This window comes from Nematolebias whitei, chromosome 13 (assembly GCF_014905685.2).
Source record: "Nematolebias whitei isolate Nwh7 chromosome 13, NemWhi1, whole genome shotgun sequence".
NCBI classification, from domain to species: domain Eukaryota; kingdom Metazoa; phylum Chordata; class Actinopteri; order Cyprinodontiformes; family Rivulidae; genus Nematolebias; species Nematolebias whitei.
Window position 1 is genome coordinate 33,237,026 of NC_056510.1, and position 24,970 is coordinate 33,261,995.

The 24,970-nt window shown below is 41.7% G+C and overlaps 1 protein-coding gene across 1 annotated transcript; it reads right to left on the bottom strand.

Annotated features, from left to right (window-relative positions):
* Positions 1–1,405: 1,405 nt before the first annotated feature.
* LOC119419382 (protein ITPRID2) lies at positions 1,406–15,824 on the bottom strand. The gene is made up of 9 exons (XM_037686691.1): positions 15,819–15,824; positions 15,140–15,222; positions 11,927–13,522; positions 9,116–9,175; positions 8,845–8,969; positions 8,644–8,749; positions 8,498–8,563; positions 8,087–8,404; positions 1,406–1,573 (listed from the first exon to the last, which is right to left on the bottom strand). The coding sequence occupies exons 2-9, from the start codon at positions 15,218–15,220 to the stop codon at positions 1,469–1,471; spliced, it is 2,457 nt and encodes an 818-aa protein (XP_037542619.1). The 5' UTR covers positions 15,221–15,222; positions 15,819–15,824; the 3' UTR covers positions 1,406–1,468.
* Between the last annotated feature and the right edge of the window lie 9,146 nt (positions 15,825–24,970).

The following is a 24,970-nucleotide window of genomic DNA, read 5'->3' on the forward strand; positions in this document are numbered from 1 at the left end:
GACTAAAATTCCTCCAAGCCGGTGTGCAGGACTGATCAACATTTACCAGAAACATCTAGTTGCAATTATTGCTGCATGTGGTGGGGTCACACCAGATACTGAAAGCAAAGTCACATACAGTACTTTTGCCACCAACAAATTTGTAATATCGGATCATTTCCCTTAATAAATAAATTACCAAGTATAATATTTTTTCTCATTTGTTTAACTGGGTTTTTTATCTACTTTTAGGACTTGTGTAAAAATTTTATGATGTTTTAGGTCAAATTGATGCAGAAATATAGGAAATTCTAAAGGCTTCACAAACTTTTAAGCACTACTGTACATGGTCACCCTGAAATCTTCTTGCCTTCTCCACTCTCAACCTGTGGAATTAAAAATAAACGAGCTTGACTAACATTTCTGGACTACCATTAGAACCATACTCACTTTATCTTCTCTCATGCAGCATCCTCCTGTGTTCCTGCAATTCACTAACTGCAAATAAACACCTTTAAAATCCGCTGTTTGGTCTCGTGTCTTGGTTGGTACTCTGGGTATTTTGTAATCTGCTAAAAATGTGATAGAAACTCTTTAAATAGTCCAAAAACTGTCCCCAAATTTTGAGAGGGACTGTTTTGGGCCCCAAGGTGTTAAGTGTATACCAGTAGTCACTGTTCATTGTCATTGTGTATGGTCATGCATTTCAGTCATATAGTGCTTGATCATCCTGTTCCAACTCAAACCAAATGCACATCTCTACTTAAAATAAATATATTTTATTATTCTCATCGCTAGAGTGACCCCCTTCCTACATCTGACATAAAACATATTAATACAAAAATACACAATTATTTGACATCCATAATAAACAACCAGAAACATTCAGACAAATTCGAAGAGTGGGCTATTGGTTTACAAAAACAAAATGGTGAGTGTTCATCTAGAAGAATTGTACTTGTGATCAAGTGTACATGAAAACAAAGAGAGACTCAAAACTCAATTCTGGTTACTGATGACAACAGTAAATGCATCCCATAGATCCATTTTGCATTAGTAAGCAAAGTTTTGAGCTCCAGTTTAACATTTCCCAACATTCACTTCCACACAGAACAACTCACAGAAAACAGTTTTTAGTTTTTAATAACGTACACCGAAAATCCCGTGAAGCACCAACCAGAAACTATGCTCAGGTTTTAATGCTTAAAATTTTTCACAAAATTACTATGCTAAAAGTTTTTGATATTTTTACGTATCCTATGTAAATAAAGAAGACAATTTAATTAAAACCAATGTTTTCAAGGCCCATCACATTTAAAGGAACTTGTCGGGGGCTTGTTGCATGTCACACGAACAGTGTTAGACGTATAGATAACATAATGTTCCACAATGTTCAGGAGCCATAGAGTGTTAAAGACAGAGTGGTTTTGTTCAGGCTATGGTTCCAAAGGATGGAGGTGAAGGGGGTGGTGCCTTGTTGTTGTCATGGTTACAGAGGGTGCTCCCTGGTAGAAAAAGGTGAATTATGTGATGCAGCAGCCAGTAGCTCGTTGTAGATCTCCCGTCGAACCTCTTGTGCTACGTTCTCTCGAATCTGGTAAACAGGAAATGGAAGAGTCTGAATAGACCATGTGAGGATGGAACAAAGAGGAACTGTGTTGAAAAACAGTAGTAATATATTATATTGTATATAAAAAAGCCAGAAAGCTGAGTGTGCTACGGATGTAGCAACCTAAGAAAAAAGGAAAAACGTGTCTTGGTTCACAAGTACACAGATTCGATCTCATTTAGCTTGGTGTGAAATCCGACCAGAATTAAAGCTAATAATGTAACCATTTAAAAGTAGCCTGAAAAGCCGAAGAAATTGCTATTAATTACACATGAAGCATAATGCCAAAACAAGCAAGTGGGTAGAAGTAGAAACTATCAAAATTCCCATTCCTTAACCACTTACATAATCTTACATTTATTACATGTATAATCCATACATCCAACAACTAAACTCATATTAATATTTGACCTATCAATATAGTATCTATTCAAGTCTCCCTTGGAGGCGTGGGTGGGGCGGCTGTGGCTGAGTGGTTAGAGCAGTTGTCCTCCAATACAAGAGTTGGGGGTTCAAACCCCACAGCAGTCACATGCCCAAGTGTCCCTGGGCAAGACACTGAACCCCTTGTTGCCTCCGATGTGTGTGCCATCGGTGTATGAATGTGATCTAAGTCTGATCTGAGTAGATCTGAGTAGTCTCTTTAGAATGATTTGTTCAATTAGCTTTGTAGAGATCTAGTAGAGTGCTGTATGAATGGGTAAATGAGGGTACAGACTGTAGTGTAAAGCACTTTGAGTATCTCAATAAGATAGAAAGGTGCTATATAAGTACAGTCCATTTACCATTCCATTTAATGTAACTACAGTTGATGAACAATTATTTCTTCACCAAAAAATCAAAACTAGCATCAATAACAAAAACACCAACAACAATTGAATAATAATATTACTGGTACATATTAGATCCAGCAATAATCATATGCTTATATGAATATTTGAACTGTTTTATGTTTGGACATTGTTTAAGTTCAACATTCAAATTATTCCACAGTTTGACTCCACTTATTGATGCACAAAAGTTTTTTCTAGTAATTCTGAATTTGCACATTTTAAACTGTGGTTCTTCCCTTAACGTATAAATTTGCTCCTTAGTCTTAAACAGGTTTTGAATGTTTTCCGGTAATTGTTTATTTTTGGCTTTGTAAAGAATTAGAGCCGTTTCATAGTTTAACTACGTCATGTTACTACGAATGTTAATAATTTAGATTTTACAAATGTTATTGAATTAACTTGTACATTGTACTGCAATTTATATAATTGTACTGCAATTTGAATCTAGTAGTGATTATAATAATTATTCAACTATATAAGAAGTCTGGCAGTGCAGTGGCTCAGTTGGTAGAGCTGTTGCCTCTCAGCGAGAAGGTTGACGAATCAAATCCCGGTCTGGGGGCCCTTCTGGATGGAGTTTGCATGTTCTCTCCGTGCACACGTGTTTTTTTTCTGGGTACTCCAGTTTCCTCCCACAGACAAAAAACAAGCATGTGTGAATGAAAGAGTGCGTGGTGGTTTGTTTTGTTTGTCTCTATGTGTCCTAGTGATGGACTGAGACCTGTCCAGGGTGTACCCCGCCCCTCGCACATTGACTGCTGGACATGGGCACCGGCAACCCCTGTGACCCAAAATGGAAGAAGTGGGTAAAGATAATGGATGAATGGAATGGATGGATGGAAGTAGGTGAGAGCCTCCCAGTGGATAATTTCTGCGTGCTTCAGCTGGCAACAAGTGATTTAACCTTAACTGATGCAGTGAGTAGCTTCTCATTGGTTAAACCACCATGTCGACAGATATCCTGTGGTTGTTTAACAAATCTGTTCAGAAGGGTTAAATTATTGGCATGCATCAAGCAGCAAAAACATCTAAGAAGATTGCTGAAACTACTAAATCCAACACATTATTAAAAACTGGAAGGACAATGGGGAGTGTGCATCAGGGTAAGAAGAGAGGAATTGAGTCACCCATCATACCTAGTGCCTAAAGTACAAGCCTGTGGGGGCAGTGAGTCACCCATCATACCTAGTGCCTAAAGTACAAGCCTGTGGGGGCAGTGCTATGTTCAGGGGTAGCTGCAGTTGGTCTGGTCTAGGTTCAGCAACGTTATGTAGGCGTTTCAAACATTTGATAATGTCATAGAAACATCAAAGCAAATATGTTCTTGTTTTTAGTATTTCACCCTGTTTTACAGCATCCTGATATATTTTATACAATACTCTTATTTTAACTGCATTTTTACTGTAGTTTATTGTTATTATCGTTTATTGTTGTCTGTACTTAATATGTTCAGTCTGGAACAGGTCTCTCTTGTAAATGAGTCCTTGTGGCTCAATGCGACCAGCCTGTATAAATAAGGGTGGAATGAATGTGCCCAAAGAATGAAGTCAGCAGACTACACAAAAACACTGAACCACCAGGTTATTCCATTAATGGATTTTTTCTTCCCCGATTACACAGGTAAGGTCCATAATGACAATACCAGGATTCATTGGGCTCAGATAGTGAGAGTGGTTCAGGGAGCATGCGATATTATCTTCACACATGGATTGGCCTCCACAGAGTCCAGACCTGAACTCCAATGAGAATCTTTGGGTTGTGGTCCTAATCTCCTGGTATCAATATAAGATCTTAGCAAAAATTAATGCAACTCTGGGCAGAAATAAATATTGTGATATTGTGGAAACGATGGCAGAGTCAAAGCTAAACTTGGTCCAAGAAAAAATAAGAGAGTGGGTCTTTTTTTTTTTGGCCAAGCAGTGTATTATGTTATTGTAACAATAAGAATATGTGACACAGAGCCAGTTGGGCATGCTGTTACTTAAATAGAAGTTTTGTCAGCTGTGAGCAGTTGCCCATTTTGCACACCTTCTTAGCTTCTTCACGATGTCACATGTAAATAATGGGCGGACTAGGCAGTGCACAATAGGTGTTTTACATAACCATGTTTACAATTCAGAAAGGATAAAATCAAAAATATGACTTATTTAATAGTGAGGCTGTCAGCTGACAAATCCAAACCTGTTACACATGACCTTAGAGCCTCCCAATAATAGTAGTGGTTTGTTATTCTGTCTGCCTCATGATTACAGTAGTCCGTCGCTACTTCACAGTTCGACATTCACGGACTCGCTCTTTCGCGAGTTTCCAACGATTATCAACTTTAATATTACTCACGGTATACATAAAAGGGTAAAACGCTGCACAACGAGAAGAGGTGACCGGACCCTGAGGAGGATTGTGGAGAAGGGCTGATTCCAGACCTTGGGGGACCTGCGGAAGCAGTGGACTGAGTCTGGAGTAGAAACATCCAGAGCCACCGTGCACAGGCGTGTGCAGGAAATGGGCTACAGGTGCCGCATTCCCCAGGTCAAGCCACTTTTGAACCAGAAACAGCGGCAGAAGCACCTGACCTGGGCTACAGAGAAGCAGCACTGGACTGTTGCTCAGTGGTCCAAAGTACTTTTTTTGGATGAAAGCAAATTTTGCATGTCATTTGGAAATCAAGGTGCCAGAGTCTGGAGGAAGACTGGGGAGAAGGAAATGCCAAAATGCCAGAAGTCCAGTGTGAAGCACCCACAGTCTGCTGGTGTTGATCCACTGTGTTTAATCAAGGGCAGGGTCAATGTAGCTAGCTATCAGGAGATTTTGGAGCACTTCATGCTTCCATCTGCTGAAAAGATATTCCAAAAAGATTTGAAGCTCTCGACCTTGACCTCTAAGTGGCTTTAAGAATCTGTTGGACTCCTGGCAGGGACCAATGCAGACATGTTCCTGTTTTTAGTTTTATACATTTGTCTCGGAATCTAGTAGTTTTTTTGGTTTTGTTACCTTTTTCCTTTTAGCCATCCTATTTGTTAAAAAAAAAAAACAAAAAAAAAAACTGTAGTACGAGTTTTTTATAACTGCTTATTGTTGTTGCTGTTGTCCATTGTTGTCATCTTTCTTTGTTGAAATCAGGTCTCTCTTGTAAATGAGTCCTCGAGGCTCAATGGGATTTACCTGTATAAATAAAGGTTGATTGATTGATCTGCTGAAAAGCTTTATGGAGATGAAGATTTCATTTTTCAGCATGACCTGGCACCTGCTCACAGTGCCAAAACCACTGGTAAATGGTTTACTGACCATGGTATTACTGTGCTCAATTGGCCTGCCAACTCTCCTGACCTGAACCCATAGAGAACCTGTGGGATATTGTGAAGAGAAAGTTGAGAGACGCAAGACCCAACACTCTGGATGAGCTTAAGGCCGCTATCGAAGCATCCTGGGCCTCCATAACACCTCAGCAGTGCCACAGGCTGATTGCCTCCATGCCACGCCGCATTGAAGCAGTCATTCATGCAAAAGGATTCCCGACCAAGTATTGAGTGCATAACTGAACATGATTATTTGAAGGTTGGCGTTTTTTGTATTAAAAACACTTGTCTTTCATTGGTGGGACGAAATATGCTAATTTTTTGGGACAGGCATTTTGGGTTTTCATGAGCTGTATGCCATAATCATCAGTATTAAAACAATTAAAGACCTGAAATATTTCAGTTGGTGTGCAATGAATCTGAAATATATGAAAGTTTCATTTTTATCATTACATTATGGAAAATAATGAACTTTATCACAATATGCTAATTTTTTGAGAAGGACCTGTACAGCGAAAGTATTCGGCCCCCATGAACTTTTCAACCTTTTGCCACATTTCAAGCTTCAAACATAAAGATATAAAATTTTAATTTTTTTGTGAAGATTCAACAACAAGTGGGACACAATCGTGAAGTGGAATGAAATTTATTGGATGTGTCAAACTTTTTTAACAAATAAAAAACTGAAAAGTGGGGCATGCAATATTATTCGGCCCTTTTACTTTCAGTGCAGCAAACTCACCCCAGAAGTTCAGTGAGGATCTATGAATGATCCAATGATGTCCCAAATGACTGATGATGATAAAAAGAATCCACATGTATGTAATCAAGTCTCTGTATAAATGCACCTGCTCTGTGATAGTGTCAGGGTTCTGTTCAAAGCGCAGAGAGCATCGTGAAGACCAAGGAACACACCAGGCAGGTCCGAGATACTGTTGTGGAGAAGTTTAAAGCCGAATTTGTATACAAAAAAAATTCCCAAGCTTTAAACATCCCAAGGAGCATTGTGCAAGCAATTATATTGAAATGGAAGGAGTATCAGACCACTGCAAATCTACCAAGACCCGGCCGTCCCTCTAAACTTTCATCTCGAACAAGGAGAAGACTGATCAGAGATGCAGCCAAGAGGCCCATGATCACTCCGGATGAACTGCAGAGATCTACAGCTGAGGTGGGAGAGTCTGTCCATAGGACAACATTCGGTCATACACTGCACAAATCTGGCCTTTATGGAAGAGTGGCAAGAAGAAAGCCATTTCTCAAAGATATCCATAAAACGTGTTGTTTAAAGTTTGCCACAAGCCACCTGGAAGACACACGGAACATATGGAAGAAGGTGATCTGGTCAGATAAAACCAAAATTGAACTGTTTGGCCACTATGCAAAATGATATGTTTGGCGTAAAAGCAACACAGCTCATCACCCTGAACACACCATCCCCACTGTCAAACATGGTGGTGGCAGCATCATGGTTTGGGCCTGCTTTTCGTCAGCAGGGACAGGGAAGATGGTCAGAATTGATGGGAAGATGGATGGGGCCAAATACAGGACCATTCTGGAAGAAAACCTGTTTGAGTCTGCAAGAGACCTGAGACTGGGACGGAGATTTATCTTCCAACAAGACAATGATCCAAAACATAAAGCCAAATCTAAGAGCCGAAGACTGCTGTTCACAAATGCTCTCCATCCAACCTCACTGAGCTCGAGCTGTTTTGCAAGGAAGAATGGGCAAGAATTTCAGTCTCTCGATGTGCAAAACTGATAGAGACATATCCCAAGAGACTTGCAGCTGTAATTGCAGCAAAAGGCGGCGCTACAAAGTACTAACGCAAGGGGGCCGAATAATATTGCACGCTCCACTTTTCAGTTTTTTATTTGTTAAAAACGTTTGACACATCCAATAAATATCATTCCACTTCACAATTGTGTCCCACTTGTTGTTGATTCTTCACAAAAAATTAAAATTTTATATCTTTATGTTTGAAGCCTGAAATGTGGCAAAAGGTTGAAAAGTTCAAGGGGGCCGAATACTTTCGCAAGGCACTGTATGTATGTTATTTAAATGACGTAGGTTTAAGAGTTTAGAACTTTGAAAGAGTGTGCAAAGGGTTTATAAGGCCTTAAAATATATAAATACTAAAATTAATACAGTAGTCCCTCGCTACTTCGCGGTTCAACTTTTGCGGGCTCGCTCTAATCATGGTTTGTGGACGTCCAGAATATAGCACAAAAAATATTTTTTTCTCTTTTTTTAATAGTTTGCAAGTTACTCATAAAGTTATTTTATTTATTGTCAGACTCTCTTTTTTTGTTGCATTAACAGATATTTTTCTTTCTAATTTTTACTTTTAGAACACTTTTACTGTCACCTCTTTAATGAGCTGTTTGAAGTTGATTCCTCCTGCTGCTCCTTCCTTCTCTGATGCAGCTTTCTCATCTTCCACTCCTTTACTTCCTCTCTGTCCCTCCTCCTCCTCCTCTTCCTCCTCAGTGTGTGTGCTGGGTCGAGAAGGAGCGGTGGGTGTTATGTTGACTGATGACCGATACACTCCTTGCGTCTGCTTTCCATCACCTTGGTCTCCTCCGACCAGACTGGAGGAGTGGCTGGATGGGTTGGTGATGGGGCTGTGGCCATTGTAACTAAGCTCAGATTGGAGGAAGAACTGCTCTCTGAGGAGGTCTGACACCTGGAAGGCAGACAAGACAAATGAAAAGTCTTACTTGAGGGCAAACATCATTTTGGAACTTTACAAAACAGTTTTTTTCAGGTTTGTGCTGACCGGCTCCATTGCTCTCAGTGCAGATATGGTAGACAGGTTGTCAACACTGATGTCGCTGTGAAGAGGCTGAATACACAACAAATAAAGTTTGTTATGTATAACATATGCATGTATGCTTTGAGACATATTCAGTGATGAGTTCTTACTTTGTGAGGAGTCAAACTCATAAGTCGGTCTTCTAGCTGTTGTTCCAGCTCCTGGAGTTCCTCCCTGACTGCTGACCTCAGAAACTGAAGCTGCTCTGCCTCAATCCTATAAAAAACACATACACCCTGAGTTGGCCTCATTTCATGCTAGGTCCAGACTGCTGAGGAGTAAGAATGCCTTTTGTTGTTGTTGTGTGTCACCTGTCAGCAGGACTCAGGTGTTTGTAAACGATAGCCTGCTGTTGCATGATTGACAGCTCAAGGTCCATCATCTGACTGCGGAAGACGTTTAGGCTTCGCCTCTTCTCCTGAAACTCTGCTAAAGACTGAACAAAAAGAAACACACTTTACTGATAATGGCAGCAAAAACAAGTCACACTGATGACTCAAACTTTGTGATTTAAATCAAACCTTCCTGTAAGAAAAGTACCGTACAGATTTTATTAGGAAAATATGCAAGCATCAAATGTACCTGTTGACTGGTTGAAGCTGCTCTGAATTCACCAAACCTATCTGGAGTACTGACTCGACTCTGGAGAGGTAAAACAACATCAGGCCCAGAAGTACAATAAAACACAAAGCTGACAAAAGTGTATGTTACAGCAACTGTACTCTATTAGAAGTGTCATAGAGCAAGACAATAGCTAAGTATCAATGTCACAATATTCTTTTACATGTTGCCTTGACATTGCTGCCAGCTTACTGCCATAAAACTTAAAAAATAAAAATAAAAAAAAAGGCTGACACAAACAGGATTAATATTTCTTTAGATTTTACATGGAAAACTCTTGAACACACAAAAAATACTGATGTTAAGAATAATTGGCAAACCAGAATGAATATAGCAGTTTAGGACAGTTTGGATGTATCTAAATGCCTAATATATTATTCACATATGGTTTGTGTCTGTGATTTATTGCAATACTTTGCAATATCAATATTCCACACTTTGATATTCATGATATGCTCTTCTTCCTTTTCTACTTTCGGCTTTTCCCTCTTCAGGGGTCGCCACAGCGAGTCATCCTCCTCCATCTCACTCTGTCCTCTGCATCCTCTGTCCTCACTCCATCTACCTCCATGTCCTCTCTAACTGCATCCATATATCTCCTCTTTGTCTTTTTCCTGGCAGCTGCATTTCTAATATCCTTCTACCAATATACCCACTGTCCAAACCATCTCAGTCTGGCCTCTCTAACTTTATCTCCCAGTTGTTCAACCTGTGCTGTACCTCTGATGATCTGATTCCTAATCTTATCCATCATTGTGACTCCTAAGGAGAACATAAACATCTTCATTTCTTCCATTTCCAGTTCGTTCTCCTGTCTTTTTGTCAATGCCACTGTCTCCAGACTATAAAATATAGCTGGCCTCACCACTGTCTTGTAAACATTTCCTTAGACCTTTGCTGACACCTTTTTGTCACAAATCACTCCTGAAACTTTTCTCCATCCTGCCTGGACTCTCTTTTTCACCTCTTTACCACACTCCCCTTTTTCTTAGACAGTGGACCTCAAGTGCTTGAAGTCCTGCACCTTTGTGACCTCTGCCCCTTGTAGCCTCCCTGTTCCACAATGACACAGTTTCACAAACAAAGTTCTTTCTGACCCTCTCTGTACTTCTCCATCAGCATCCTCAAAGAAAAGATGGTATCTGTGGTGCTCTTTCTTGGAATGAAACCATACTGCTTTTCAAAAATACTCACCCCTTGTCTAAGTCTAGCTTCCACAACTCTCTCCCAGATCTTCATCATGTGGTGCATCAACTTAATTCCCCTGTAGTTGCTCCAACTCTGTACATCACTGTTGTTCTTAAAAATGGGCACCATCTCTCCAAGACTTTTCCAAACCTCCACTGGTATGTCATCAGGTCCTACTGCTTTCTCCTTCTTCATTCTTTTCAGAGCTTTCCTGACTTCACCCTCACAAATCTTTCCCACTTCCTGGTCCACAGTTTCTATGACTTCTACTCTTCTTTCTCTTTCATTCTCTTCATTCATTAGCTCCTCAAAGTACTCCTTCCATCTTCCCGTCACACTCTCCTCACTTGTTAGAACATTATCATTCCTATCTTTAACAAACCTAACTGGCTGCACAAACTTTCCAGCCTGATCCCTCTGTCTCATCTGTCTTGACAAGAATTTATCATTCTCTTTAATGTCCAGCCTCCTATACAATACATCATACGCCTTCTACTTTGCCTTTGCTACCTCCCTCTTTGCTCTACATTGCATCTTCTTATATTCCCGTCTCCTCTCTTCAGTCCTCTCACTGTCATATTTCTTCTTGGCAAACCTCTTTCTTTGAATAGATTCCTGCACTTCACTATTCCACCACCAGGGTTCCTTCCATTCTCTGTCCAGATGACACACCAAGTACCTTCCTACTGGTCTATAATTACTGTTGCTGTAGTAGCCCAGTCATTTGGAAGCTCTTTCTTAATACCCAGATCCTTTAACAGCTCCTCTCTGAATTTCTCACAATATTTTTCATTTTTCACTTTCCACCATTTGGTCTTCTTCTCTGATTTGACTCTTTTTCTCTTCTTCACAACAACAGTCATTCTACACACAATCATCCGATGCCGTCTGGCCACACTCTCCTCTGCCACAACTTTACAGTCCCCAATCTCCCTCAGGTTTCCTCTACTACACAGAATGTAATCGACCTGCGTACTCCTTCCTCCACTCTTATAGGTCACTCTGTGTTCCTCACTCTTTTGGAAATATGCATTGACTCTAGCATTTCCATTCTCTTGGCAAAATCCACCACCATCTGTCCTTCCTAGTTTCTTTCCTTGACACCAAACCTGCCCATCACTTCCTCATCCCCCGTGTTTCCTTCACCAACATGTCCATTCAGGTCTGCTCCAATCACCACTTTGTCTCCCCGGGAATACTCATCCAGAGCCTTTCAAAATTTCTCTTTCCCCTCTACATCACATCCAACTTGTGAAGCATAACCACTCACATTAATATTTTGAATATGTTGTGCAGCCCTAAAGTAAAGCCACAAGTGAAAATGAGTACTGAGCATTTATTATACCTTTGTTTGGAAACGGAGAGCAATAACTTCCACCTGATGATTTTTTTGTTTGTTTTACAAGATGATGATTCTTCTTATTATTTTTATTATTTTAATCAAGGCCTGGTCTCTTATAATAACATAATTATGAACACATTTGGTTTCAATGTTAACTACGCTTAAAAAAAATCTGTTTACCTGACCTCAGTTTCTTTACAGAGGACTTCTAACAATATAGTAAATAACCAAGGGGGACCAACCTGACCCAAACATTGAACTGTTCCCCTGATCTCATGCAGAACCCTTCTCAGCTGCAATTCTGTGCTGGATAGGCAACGTCTAGGTCCTGAACCCAGATCAGCTGGAGGACTGAACCTCAGATGGTGAAGGTGTGGGTTCATGCTGTACCTCAGAGTACCATGGTAAGGCAAAGCAAACTGGGAGCCATGTGGAGTTGGGGGGTAAAGGCACTGATGATCATGTGGATAACTGTAGCCTGTGTGATGCATCGGGGGGGTTCCAGGATGTAAGTGGCCTAAACCAAAGCAGTTTGGGTCTGTTGAATCTAGGGTCTGATGTAGGTTGGTGAGGCTGCTGTGTGGGGGTACTGGGGGAGTGAGATGTTGGTGGAGGCTGGTTATACTGGAGTAGGGATTTATGGAAGGGTTGTGACAGAAAGGAGGACTAACATTAGGGTACAGAGAAAGAGGTAAAGGAATGGAGTTGGGAACAGGACTGGGATATGGGCTGGGATCTGAGAACACTACTGAAGGGCTGTGAGTGGGGAACATCATTTGCCCAGGGCTCAAATATGGCTGGCTTTGGTTGGCACTCAGGCTCAGCTGGAAGGGGCCAGGGTGAAGATATTGATAATGATTAGACGAAAGATCAGGAACGCTCTGTGTGCTCCAGGAGTGGGCATGGCTGCCCGAGAAATGATCAGGAGGGCTGGCACTATGCGGAGAACAAGATGATTGCTGTAGGTGGGGAGGGATGGCAGCTGGGCTTTTATTTTTAGAGCCTGGGTTTATGATCAGAGTAGACAGACAGTTGCCTTGCTCTTTCTCCTCCAGCCCCTCCTCTACTTTCCTTTTTTCTCCGGCTTCCTGAGTGTACTTAAAGGAGTACTTGGGTTGGGTGCAGGATGCTTGTCCTTTTCTAAACTGGATCTTGACAGAGGACACAACTGTGGAGGGCAGGGAGGATGACCTCTCTAAAGGAAGACCTCTGCTTCTTCCTCGTCCTCCTCCTACTGGACTTTGCGTCATATTGTTGCATTGGATGCTGTTATGCTGATGCACCCGACAGAACTGATTCTGTTTGGCTCGATTCAATGCACAGAGAACTGGAGACAATGGAACCGGAGGATCAAGTGAAGCAGAATCATCTACGGGTGAAGATTCCTCCGGGGTTTTCTTCTCAGCTCCCTCTGTGGGAGTTTCAGTGTCTGCTGTCTGAGTTTGTTTTAGTTCTTGTCCTGAAACAGGTTCATTCAGGGTGTGTTCCAGTTCTGGCTGTGGTTCTTGCTCAGACATGTACCGCAAAGGATCTGTTTCTGAGTCTGGATCAGTCCCATCTTCACCTTCAACTTGCCCCTCTTCTCCTGCAGGTCTGCTCTTAGGGAGATCATGAACTGGGTAGTGCGGAACCTGCTCTGATCTTCCTTCATGTTCTTCGTCATCGATGAAGTGAGTGGTTCCATCAGGCTTGATGGTATCACCAGTTCCCGCCTCTTCCTCTCGGGCATCTGGCAAATCAAATGCAGGTTGGTCTAATACATGGGGCGTAGCTAAGTCTTGTGAAGGATGTGAAGTGACGGTGGTCTCGCTGTCGCAGCTGTCACTACTGTCCTGAATCTAATGAAAAGGAAATTAAATTTAAAAATCATTTCATGCATCCAATCCCCAAATTAGGGAAAACAGAAAATTTATATTTAATTTTCATTAAATAAATCAACTTATGGAAACACACAAAAAAAAGGTAAATCATATCATCTAGACAGTTTATTTTTGGGAGAAACATTTCGTCTTTAATCCAAAAGACTGTCAGTCTGAGGCCTGCCAACTAGATCTGTCTTACAAATGGCACCTCCTTGTAGAGCTGTCATTTCTAACCCGGGCCCGAAGCCTGGCCCGGCCCAATACGAATTTGAGCCGGGCCGGGCCATGATAATGTACTGGATGGGCGGGCCGGGTTGGTGTTGGGCTTTTGATTGTGTCAGCGGATCAGCCACGATCCAAATATATGGCAACATGGCTTGTCATACAGTCCAATTATATGGCAACATGGTTTGCCATATATCGTGTGCCAGTTGCACGTGGCCATTTCACCGCAAACTGACCGGCCTTGAAAGAGGTAAAAGAAAGTTCAGTTAAGCTTCAGATGGGACTACAGGTATTGCCAGGAAGCGATCCATCGCACAAATAGACGTTCGGCCGCTGCACTCAGTGGACGCACGCAGCTGATGACCCAAAAAGGTGAGATCCCAAAGCAGATATGTCAGAGCAGGGTCCATGTCTGAATAATGCAGAATGCAGGCAGAAGCAGGGATTTAATGCACTTTGACGGCCATGAAAGAACAAACACCCTCTCAGCTCCTATCTTCTGCCCCCTTTACTCTGCCGCACGTGTCCGCCGACCATTAATAACTATAAGCAGTCAAAGCTTAATTAAAAATGTTGGGGGGGGGGGTTCAGACCTGTAATTAGTGTTAATTCGTCAGGTCGGGTGGGGTTCGGAAATGATGGCTACGGGCTGGGGCTGGATCTAATTTTTTGGGCCCGAATGCAACTCTACCTCCTTGATGTGTTTCACGCCAGCTCTCTGTGGGATTCCCAGAAACTGACTTTACACATGCAAAAATGAACCGTGTCTTTCTCCCAAAAAGAAACTGTCCACATGACAATTTATACTTTTGTTGCTAATAATAATAATTTATATGCCTTCTTTTATGATTGTCTACTCTTTGTTACAAACAGGTCTCTCTTGTAAAGAATTTTAAAACAGGCCAACTGCTTTCATCGTGTACATTTCTTTAGGGTTAGAGTTTAATTTACTTAGCAAAAGTGTCAAGTATGTTTTCATGTTTATTTTCTTTTAAATGCCTGAAAAAAATGACGCAATTTGCTCCAAAGTTATCCCTTAGATGATAACAGAACTATTACTCCTTCTGTAAAAGGTGTTGACAGATAAACTGTAGCTGATGTGATGCTACATTGACTGTTATTCTAGAATAATGGTTTAATTTTAATTGTGGCTTTTTGCCTTCTGGTGCCATAACTTTTTACTGTAGTCATATAACAAAAACGCTGTAATCTAAATTTAGGGGGAAAAGAGCTTTTATTTTGCGAAGAAATTATTTGAAAATAGTTTTCACAATTAAGAGTGTAAGCAACTTTTTGCAGTTCTAGCCCCCTGAGGTGCAGCTGTACAACATGAAGATGATCAAATCTGGATTGAATCCAACAACCAACCTTGAGGTAGATGCTGGAGTCAACCGACGTCTCCTCAGCAAACCCACTGCTGTCGGACTGCTGACTAACAGTCCTGGACATGTCTGAGAGAGAAAGAAATTAAAAAACTATTTCTGTAGTACTCTACCTGACCAGCAGATGGAAGAGTAAAATCATTTGCAGGAAACAAAAAGAGTACAACAGGAACAGGACGGTTTGTCCTTACAAAGACATAAAACAGGACACAAACATTTATGATGCACAGATGCTATCCCATAGATTAGAAAAGTGTTAATTAAAATAAATAAACTAGACTTTGGAAAAAAATATAAAATTGTTTATGACTCAGTTGATGTGAACTTATGGTAACTCGAGGAATGCATTTATGGTTAGAAGTATGTTTTTAAAGTTTATCTTAAAGCAAAAACTGATCATGTGCTTGTAAAGTGAACCACTAAGTTAGAGGTCAACAGAATTATTTCTCCTGGTCAGTCTGAACACAACACGGTCCTTTCGTTTAGTCATGCACGTTGGATGTAAGGACAGAGGACACAACTCTGGAGGGAGTTTGTAAAATGGTAAAATGTTCAAAAGTGATTTTGAAAGTGTTTAGTTACAAAAAATACAGACAGACACAGAGTTTTATGATTAGAAGCACTGAATATTTCTGACAGGAGAAAACTGTCTACTTGGATCTCACCGGCGGTTCGTAACGTTCTGGGTAGCAGAGTCTCGTCTTCGTTAGTCTGAATCTGAACAACAAAAGATGGAGAGCAGATTAGAGAAAAACAAGCAGTACACCAAGGTCCCCCGTTGCTGAGGGATTTGAACAGTGAATGTAGTTTTCGAGATGAATGTTGTTCTGGACTGGAATCTAATGCGCTTGGTGCAAGTGTGTAGGAGTCACTCTGTGTATAAGAATGGAGTTTGTTTTTCTTCTTACAGAGCAGAGTGACAGATCCAGGTGAGAGAAGGAAGCACTTTATCCACCACCAGGTGCAATGATGTAACCGGGGGTGGCCACCATAGATTAATCTTTGGCCACCCCAATCATTTGAGAAAACCATACTTTTAAGACCTGTGCAGGGTGTCCCCCGCCTCTCGCACAGTGACTGCTGGATATGAGCACCAGAGACCCGAAACGGAAGAAACAGGTAAAGTGTCAGGGGAATTTTGGTCAAGATCATGGAAGTTATTAGCCAATATTGAACTAATGTGTGAGTTCAGGGAGTTGTTTTCTTCTCAGAGGCACCTGATGCCTCACAGTCAGTGAGCTGGGAGGCTGAGGTCGTCTGACCTGTAGTAGCTGATAAGTGTGTATAAAAACACTTCTTGCATACTGTCCAGGGCAGATCCTCATGACCGGGCTTCAATGAAACATCTGTGCAAGCCTGCGGTGAATATCTGTCCTTGCAAGTAAACTATAAAAATCTTCTCCTGTCGTCGTGTGCGGCTCCTTTTAAGTAAGTAAGATAATGACAGGATTTTTTATCCAACATAAAGATAATGGATAGATGGATGGATGAATACATTTAAGAAATATAAAAACTAGAAAGCATAGTTTCCTCAAATGATTTGGGTTGATGCCATACATATATGGTGGCAGACATCTTGGATTTTGGAGGATGACCTTTGTAGGCGCAGCCACACACCAAGTTGGGGATGCTTAGCGTGAACAACTCAAGTGACTCGTATGGACTGGGTTACTTTACTGAGTGATTCAGATTAACCTGGATCAATAAAGTGAACCAGATTTACCAGTTAAACTCAGAAACTGATTTTTATTCACTATTTATCACTGGCTTATTAAAAATAAACACACACGACTATTTATTTTCTTTATTTTATCAACTATCTTAGTAAACACATAAAAACACCTTTCAGTTGTGGTGTATGATGTCAGTGGATGATCTGCCTTGATTTTCTACTAGAGTAACTTTGCAGGCCACGTTTAGTCACCACAGTGAGAGCAGAGGGAAATAAACATCATGCATGATGGTTTGGGTGAAAAGTGTCAGTGAATCTCTGTACCTCCTCCATGTCAAAGGAGTCTGTGTTTTCCATGCGAAGCTGGGCGAGCTTGGAGGCTGTCAGGGTGGAGGCTGCCTTCTCAGGGGTAGAGGTGATGTTTGCCTCATCTTTGGCTACCTGAGGTCCCGCCTCCTCTTTTCTCTGATTGGCTGACTGAAGATCGGCTGACTCTAGCTGAGGCTCAGGTCCAGAGCTGCTCCATTCGGGACAGATTAGAAAATACATGCTAGTTACCAAAACAAAGAAAATAAAGACGGAAACAAATGTATTACGGCTCTGAACATGTTTCCCTTCCATATAGAGACAACGGAAACAATATCTTTTATTGCATGCCGCCGTGAAAGTGCGGTGAACAAATAATGCCTGTGTGTGTGTTTGGTCATTAGAAAAAGTTATTCACAAACCACTGGACAAATATTAAAGACACTCTCTGAAACTAATCACTAGATATTTAAAAACTTTTAACCTTTTTAACTTTTGAAGTCAGTCCAATTCCAAAGGACAGCCACAGCTAAATGTTAACAAATCCAAAATGGCTTTAACTCTATCAATTTAACAAGGACAGGGCTCATATTTGGTGTGGTAGTAGCAGACCATCATACCCAACTCACAATGTGAGTGCCAACAGACTGGAAAAGGTCTTTGTTCAAAACTTTAACATGCAAAGCAGTGGGTGATAAGCAACCATTCCGTGTATTTTAATTTCATTAAATATGTTTTTTATATGTGTAAAGATCTTTTTGAAATAAAGTTTTTGATTAAAGACTTTGTAGGCACATTTTCTGGTGCATTTTGTGAATCCAAATGTTATTTCATGTTATTACATTCACACATTCACACACACACAGACCAGGGACAATAAAAGGCTTGATCTATTTTTTGCAAACATAAAAGATGCTCACCCCCCTCCCCAGTTGGCTGCTCTGATCTCAACCTTGTTTATCTGCACTCAAGACAACATACCTATGGTAATTAGACAACCTCAACCAAAAGGTATGCAAAGAAGATGTCTGAGGAGTCCAGCTCAGCATTTCAGAACAGTTCTGAGCACGACTGGATATTATTTTTGTGTTGAGAACATTGTACCAACAAGAAGGGTACCATAATTGCCGCCGTACATGTCGCACTGCCGTATAAGTTGCATCAGTCCAATTATGTCTAAAAAAAAGTGTAAAAATCCATAAATAAGTCGCTTCCCCATTTGCGTTGCATCGATTATGCGTCTATCTATTATCCACTATTATCCATGAGGTTTGAGCTCAGAGTCATATCTGTACCAGTTTTTGTGACGATCTGATAAGCCATACAGTAATCCCTTGCTACTTTGCGGTTCATTTTTCACAGACTCACTCTTTCGCGGTTTTTCAAAGTAAGATTGGACATGACACACAATTAGCTGATTGATGGATGAGCCACACGATCGGCATGGAATTTTTATTTAAAATAAATTGTTTTAAATTATTTCGCACCTGCTGCACCTGTGTGCAGCCCACACTGCAGGAGACACTTCCTCCTGCAGTGTGTCATATCTCCACTCTGCAGCGGAGAAGAGGGTGTGGCCGAGAGTGCTGGCAGATGGCAGAGAGCTGAGCTCATGACATGCTGTGCTCTTTTAAAGAGCTTAGAGTTTAGAAAATAGTTAGGGACATTGCAAGATTGTGGGAAGGGTTTAAAACACCTTGATACCTGTATATAAAAACTAAAATAAACCACTAATTACTACAACTACAATTTGTGCACATAATTTTGTTCCATCTCATGTACCACATGAGATGGTAATGAAAGTAAAGTTTACTTGAACTCTGATTGCTGTATCCTTACTTCGTGGCTTTTCCACTTATCGCCAAAACTTTTGCCAAGGCACATATCATCCAGATGTTTAAAAAACAATTAATATTCCTTGGAAACTTATAATCTATATAGTATGTGGAATTTAGATGGAGATTTCTACGGTGATCAAACTCAAAACCTTTGAAAACCAGTCAAAAGTAGATTTTTCAAAATTTGCGACAGAAAAAAAGTATTTTAGGCTGAAATGTGTGTGGCCTACACTTTGTGACTCAGTAGCATGCAGGGATCACAGAATGGAAGCCATAAAACTTTGTAACTTACAGTATAAAAGTTCAACAACCAAATATAGCCCCCCGTATAGGTGGACGTGTCTGGGTATTTTACTTTGTTGTACACACAGGGCATCGTTATTTCCATGTAAATATCATTCTAGTACTACTTGTGGTTAGGGCTGCAGAATGACTTATTTACAGAGGAAAAAGAAAAATGTTAATAAAAAGGGAAGTTTCTAAAGGGTCCTAAGTATGAAAACACTGCTGCACTTCTCTGCCTCCGCTGGCTTGGACCCCTAACACGTTCTACAATCAGAAACTCCCATGGTAAAAGTTTGATCATTTCAAGTGAACACAAATTAAATAAACAATTGTATTTATTGGAGTATTTTATGTTGCTGTTTTACTGCAGCAAACAGGTTTAAATGATTTCTAAACTATTCCTTACCAGTTTTGGGTCAGCTGATCGGTCTCTACACCTCCACTGGTTTCTTCGGTAACTGTTGATAAAGGAAAATGGTCCTTTTTCCAAACTGATTTTTGACCAACTGTTTCTACCTGGTGGTTAGAGTTGTTGCTGTCGCAGTCCTGTGAAGGACCAGTGTGTGCTTCACTGGAGGTGGCTGCATGGGCATGGCCGTTCAGCTGCAACTGTTTAGGTGAATTGTTTTCAGGCGACTCAGAGGCAGCGCTGAGCAGGTTGTGCTTGCTAACGGTCTTTTTGAGGAGTTTGGCAAAATTCAGAGCAGAGCTTTTCCTCTTCAGAGGAGATGGATCTTCACAGTCTCCTCCTTCACATACATCATTTTCTTCCCTACCTAAACAAAAGACAATTATGCAGAATTTTAAAAACGCTATCAGAGTTTTAGTGATTGATGTATGAAAATATTTAAATTATATTTATATAAATATACAGTGCCTTGCAAAAGTATTCGGCCCCCATGAACTTTTCAACCTTTTGCCACATTTCAGGCTTCAAACATAAAGATATAAAATTTTAATTTTTTGTGAAGAATCAACAACAAGTGGGACACAATCGTGAAGTGGAATGAAATTTATTGGATGTGTCAAACTTTAACAAATAAAAAACTGAAAAGTGGGGCGTGCAATATTATTGGGCCCCTTTACTTTCAGTGCAGCAAACTCATTCCAGAGGTTCAGTGAGGATCTATGAATGATCCAATGTTGTCCCAAATGACTGATGATGATAAATAGAATCCACCTGTGTGTAATCAAGTCTACGTATAAATGCACCTGCTCTGTGATAGTCTCAGGGTTCTGTTTAAAGCGCAGAGAGCATCATGAAGACCAAGGAACACACCAGGCAGGTCCGAGATACTGTTGTGGAGAAGTTTAAAGCCGGATTTGGATACAAAAAGATTTCCCAAGCTTTAAACATCCCAAGGAGCTCTGTGCAAGCAATCATATTGAAATGGAAGGAGTATTAGACCACTGCAAATCTACCAAGACCCAGCCGTCCCTCTAAACTTTCATCTCGAATAAGGAGAAGACTGATCAGAGATGCAGCCAAGAGGCCCATGATCACTCTGGATGAACTGCAGAGATCTACAACTGAGGTGGGAGAGTCTGTCCATAGGACAACAATCAGTCGTACACTGCACAAATCTGGCCTTTATGGAAGAGTGGCAAGAAGAAAGCCATTTCTCAAAGATATCCATAAAAAGTGTCATTTAAAGTTTGCCACAAGCCACCTGGGAGACACACCAAACATGTGGAAGAAGGTGCTCTGGTCAGATGAAACCAAAATTGAACTGTTTGGCCACAATGCAAAACAATATGTTTGGCGTAAAAGCAACACAGCTGAACACACCATCCCCACTGTCAAACATGGTGGTGGCAGCATCATGGTTTGGGCCTGCTTTTCATCAGCAAGGACAGGGAAGATGGTCAGAATTGATGGGAAAATGGATGGGGCCAAATACAGGACCATTCTGGAAGAAAACCTGTTTGAGTCTGCAAGAGACCTGAGACTGGGACGGAGATTTATCTTCCAACAAGACAATGATCCAAAACATAAAGCCAAATCTCCAATGGAATGGTTCCTAAATAAAAGTATCCAGGTGTTCCAGGGTTCCAAGATGGCGCCGGTGTGTAGGGCTGCCCGTCTCTCGCTCTCTGCTTGTATTGTATTTTTGTTATTTTTACAATGGTTTGTGCAGTGTGCCGAGTCATATTTTCAGTATGATCGTCAGGCACTTTTGGAGCTCCGTACATTTGCTGAAATCCTGCGGAGTTTTTGTACAGCGTTCAGCACTCTCCTCCACCAGTCCTGTCTGAGATTCCTGCATTCCTTCTGCGTGACCTTGGCCTTTCTCCATGGAGGAAACGTCACAGACGTCGTGGGAAGCGTGCAGAGATTTTGGTTAAACTGAGGCAAAGTGTGGATTATTCTATCAGGACTCGCTCTGGATCTGATCATCTCCTCTCTGACCCGTGATGCTCCCAGGGCCCGGCTGCTGGCCAGCTGCCCGCGCGCTCAGTCCATGTAAACACCTGGAGTTGTTTACCTGTGCGCCACACCAGCAGACCTGGAGGAGCTGTTCTTCATAACCTGCGCCCGCTGGCGCGCGCTTCTCCTTCCACGGCTGTGTCTGCATTGGACCCTATCAGGATGTGTTTAGTTAACGCAAGGTCTGTTTCCAACAAGACGTTTGTCCTCAATGACTTTTTTAAAGATGAGGAGTTGGATTTACTGTTCGTCACGGAATCTTGGATTTCTGATGGTGAGTCCAGCGCCTTGGTGGAATTACTACCCCCGGACTGTCTGTGTTTCAATGCCCCGCGACCATCAGGTCAGCGCGGGGGTGGATTATTAACAGTTTTTAAAGCAAACTTGGCCTGTAAACAGTTGTCCATCCCGGTGTCCCGCGCCAGCTTTGAGCTAAGCGTCTTTGAACTCGGACACTCTCCTCCGGTTCTGTGCGCACTCGTCTACCAAGGACTTCATAAATGAATTCTCTGACTTTTTGGCTGATATCACACAGAGATACACTCACTTTTTGGTTATTGGTGACTTTAATTTGCATGTGTGTTGTCAGGAGAAGTCCTTAGTGAAGGACTTTCTAGATTTATTGGACTCTTAATTTAACTCAGCAGGTAAACGGTCCCACCAAAGAACACAGTCACACGCTGGACCTCGTTTTAACACGCGAGGTCTCTGTTTCTAATTTGAAAATCGGTGACAATGTTTTTTCAGATCACATGCCTGTATTGTTTGACTTCACCCCCCCTTGTCCTACTGCTAAGACGTGCATTCCTGCACGTATGCGTTCCATTAACCATTTCACTGCTGCTTGTTTTAATGAAGGTTTTAACCCTGAGAGGATCGAGCAGCTCTCGGTGTCTCTTATCACTGAGGAGCTAACCTCTCAGTTCAACTCTGCCTGTTTAGGTGTTCTGGACCGTGTTGCTCCCCTTAAGACTAGAAAAACGAAACTTAAATCAGAGCCTTGGCTGAATGACGTCACTCGAGCCGTTAGGCAGCAGTATCGCAGAGCTGAACGAAGGTGGAGGAAGGACAGGCTGCAGGTTTCTTTTCAAATGTTAAGGGAGAGTTGGCGTCACTATCAGAAAACTGTTAAAGCTGCCAAATGTAAATTCTTCTCTGATCTAACTGTCTCCAACTCCCACAACCCCCCGAGTTCTTTTCTCCACCCTGAACTCAGTTCTACACCTCAGTGAGCCTTCACCTCTGGAAGCCTCAACTGAGCTGTGTGAAAACTTCCTCCATTTCTTTTTAGAAAAAGTGGCAAACACCCGGGCACTCATTTCTCCACCAGCTCATGATCTGTCCATCCCATCTCAGTGTGTGGCTGTGTTTGACCACTTTGAGCCCATCTCTCTGTCTTCTCTGGAGCAGGTAATGTGCAGCATGAAGCCATCTGGTTCCCCCTTTGATGTGGTCCCCCCTCGACTACTAAAGGAAGTTTTTCCTACCCTGGGTCCTTTAATTCTCGCTATTCTGAATAGCAGTTTATCCTCAGGTGTGGTGCCAAAATCTTTTAAACATGCTGCTGTCCAGCCCCTCCTGAAAAAACCTAACCTTGACCCCTCAGTCATGTCCAACTTCCGGCCTGTCTCCAGACTCCCATTCACCTCTAAACTACTGGAAAAAATTGTGGAGTCTCAGTTGAAAGAGTTTTTGGGGGATCACGCTATCCAATCTGGCTTCAAATCTCTCCATAGCACCAAAACTGCCCTACTGAAGGTTTTTAATGACATTTTGATATCCACAGACGCAGGTGATTCTGTGCTGCTTGTCCTATTGGACCTTACATCTGCTTTTGACACCATCGACCATAAGATCCTCATTTCTAGACTGGAGCAGTGGGTGGGCATCACAGGGTCAGCCCTTAAATGGTTTGGGTCCTACCTCTCTGACAGAACCTTCTGTGTCACTATCAAAGATTTTAGTTCGGCATCGACAGCGCTCCAGTGGGGGGTACCGCAGGGGTCCATCCTCGGTCCCCTTCTCTTTTCTTTAAACCTGCTGCCACTAGGTGCTATTTTCCGCAAACACAACATACCCTTTCATCCCTTTCATTTCTACGCCAATGATTGCCAAATTTACTTCCCCCTGAGGCACAGAGGCACACGCTCTATTCAGCCTCTTCTTGACTGCCTGGCTGACATCCGAGACTGGATGGCTTTAAACTTCTTAAGCTTCAATGAGAAGAAGTCTGAAGTCATGCTGTTCCATCCCAGTGGCTCACTCATGAACCATGACATTGACCTTTTCTCTCTAGCCCCGCTAGAGAAACAAAAGGTCACTAATCTGGGGGTGATAATGGACCCGTCCTTAAAACTCAACAGTCACATAAACATGATGGTCAAATCCTGTTTTTTTCAGCTGAGACGGCTGTCTAAGCTGAAGCCTATACTCTCCAAAAAGAACCTTGAGACAGTGATCCACGCCTTCATAACATCTAGGCTTGATTACTGCAATTCACTTCTGTTTGGAATCAGTCAGTCCTCCATTGCACGTCTACAACTGGTCCAAAATGCTGCAGCCCGATTTTTAACTGGTACAGGCTATAGAGAGCACATCACGCCAGTTTTGGCCTCCCTGCACTGGCTGCCCATTCACCTTCGGATCCAATTCAAAATTCTCATGTATGTTTTTAAATCACTGAACAGTTCCGCCCGATCCTATCTCACTGATCTTCTGCAGCCATATGTCCCACCGCGCTCTGTGAGGTCAACAGACCAGATGCTTCTCTCAGTCCCAGAAACCTGTCGTAAGCTCAGAGGTGACAGTGCTTTCTCTGTTGCAGGTCCACGACTGTGGAATGAGTTGCCACTGAGTGTCCGGCAGGCTCCCACACTCTCAGTCTTTAAGTCTCGCTTGAAGACCCACTTCTTTTTTTTTTTAATTTTTATTTATCAGGAGAATATATAATTGACATTACATACATTATATAAAATTTACATGACTTCTCCAATTTTTTCTTTTTTCCTTCCCCTTTTTCCCCCCTCCCTCCCCTCTTCCCCTCCCTCCCCTTCCCCCTTTAACCAAAAACAAGACAAAATAAGGAAAAAAAAAAAGAAGATAGTAGAAGAAAAAAAAAAAAAAAAAAAAAAGGAGAGAGAGAGGGGGAGGAGGAACGGACAGGAGGGACCCAACAAACCAAAAGGAAAACAATATTTCACTCTTTCATTTATCCTCTAAAATCAAGTCACATGATAATGTAATGAGTCAATCATATCAGTCTATACGCTATGAAGGTAAAGATTTTAC

Bases quoted from the DNA above. Each gene is read 5' to 3' on its own strand.
- LOC119419382 (XM_037686691.1), bottom strand. From the start codon at position 15,220: ATGTCCAGGACTGTTAGTCAGCAGTCCGACAGCAGTGGGTTTGCTGAG. The intron at 8,405-8,497 runs GTCAGCACAAAC...TCTGCCTTCCAG, and splicing joins CACTGAGAGCAATGGAGCCG to GTGTCAGACCTCCTCAGAGA. The intron at 1,574-8,086 runs GTGACAGTAAAA...CCTGTTTACCAG, and splicing joins TCAAACAGCTCATTAAAGAG to ATTCGAGAGAACGTAGCACA.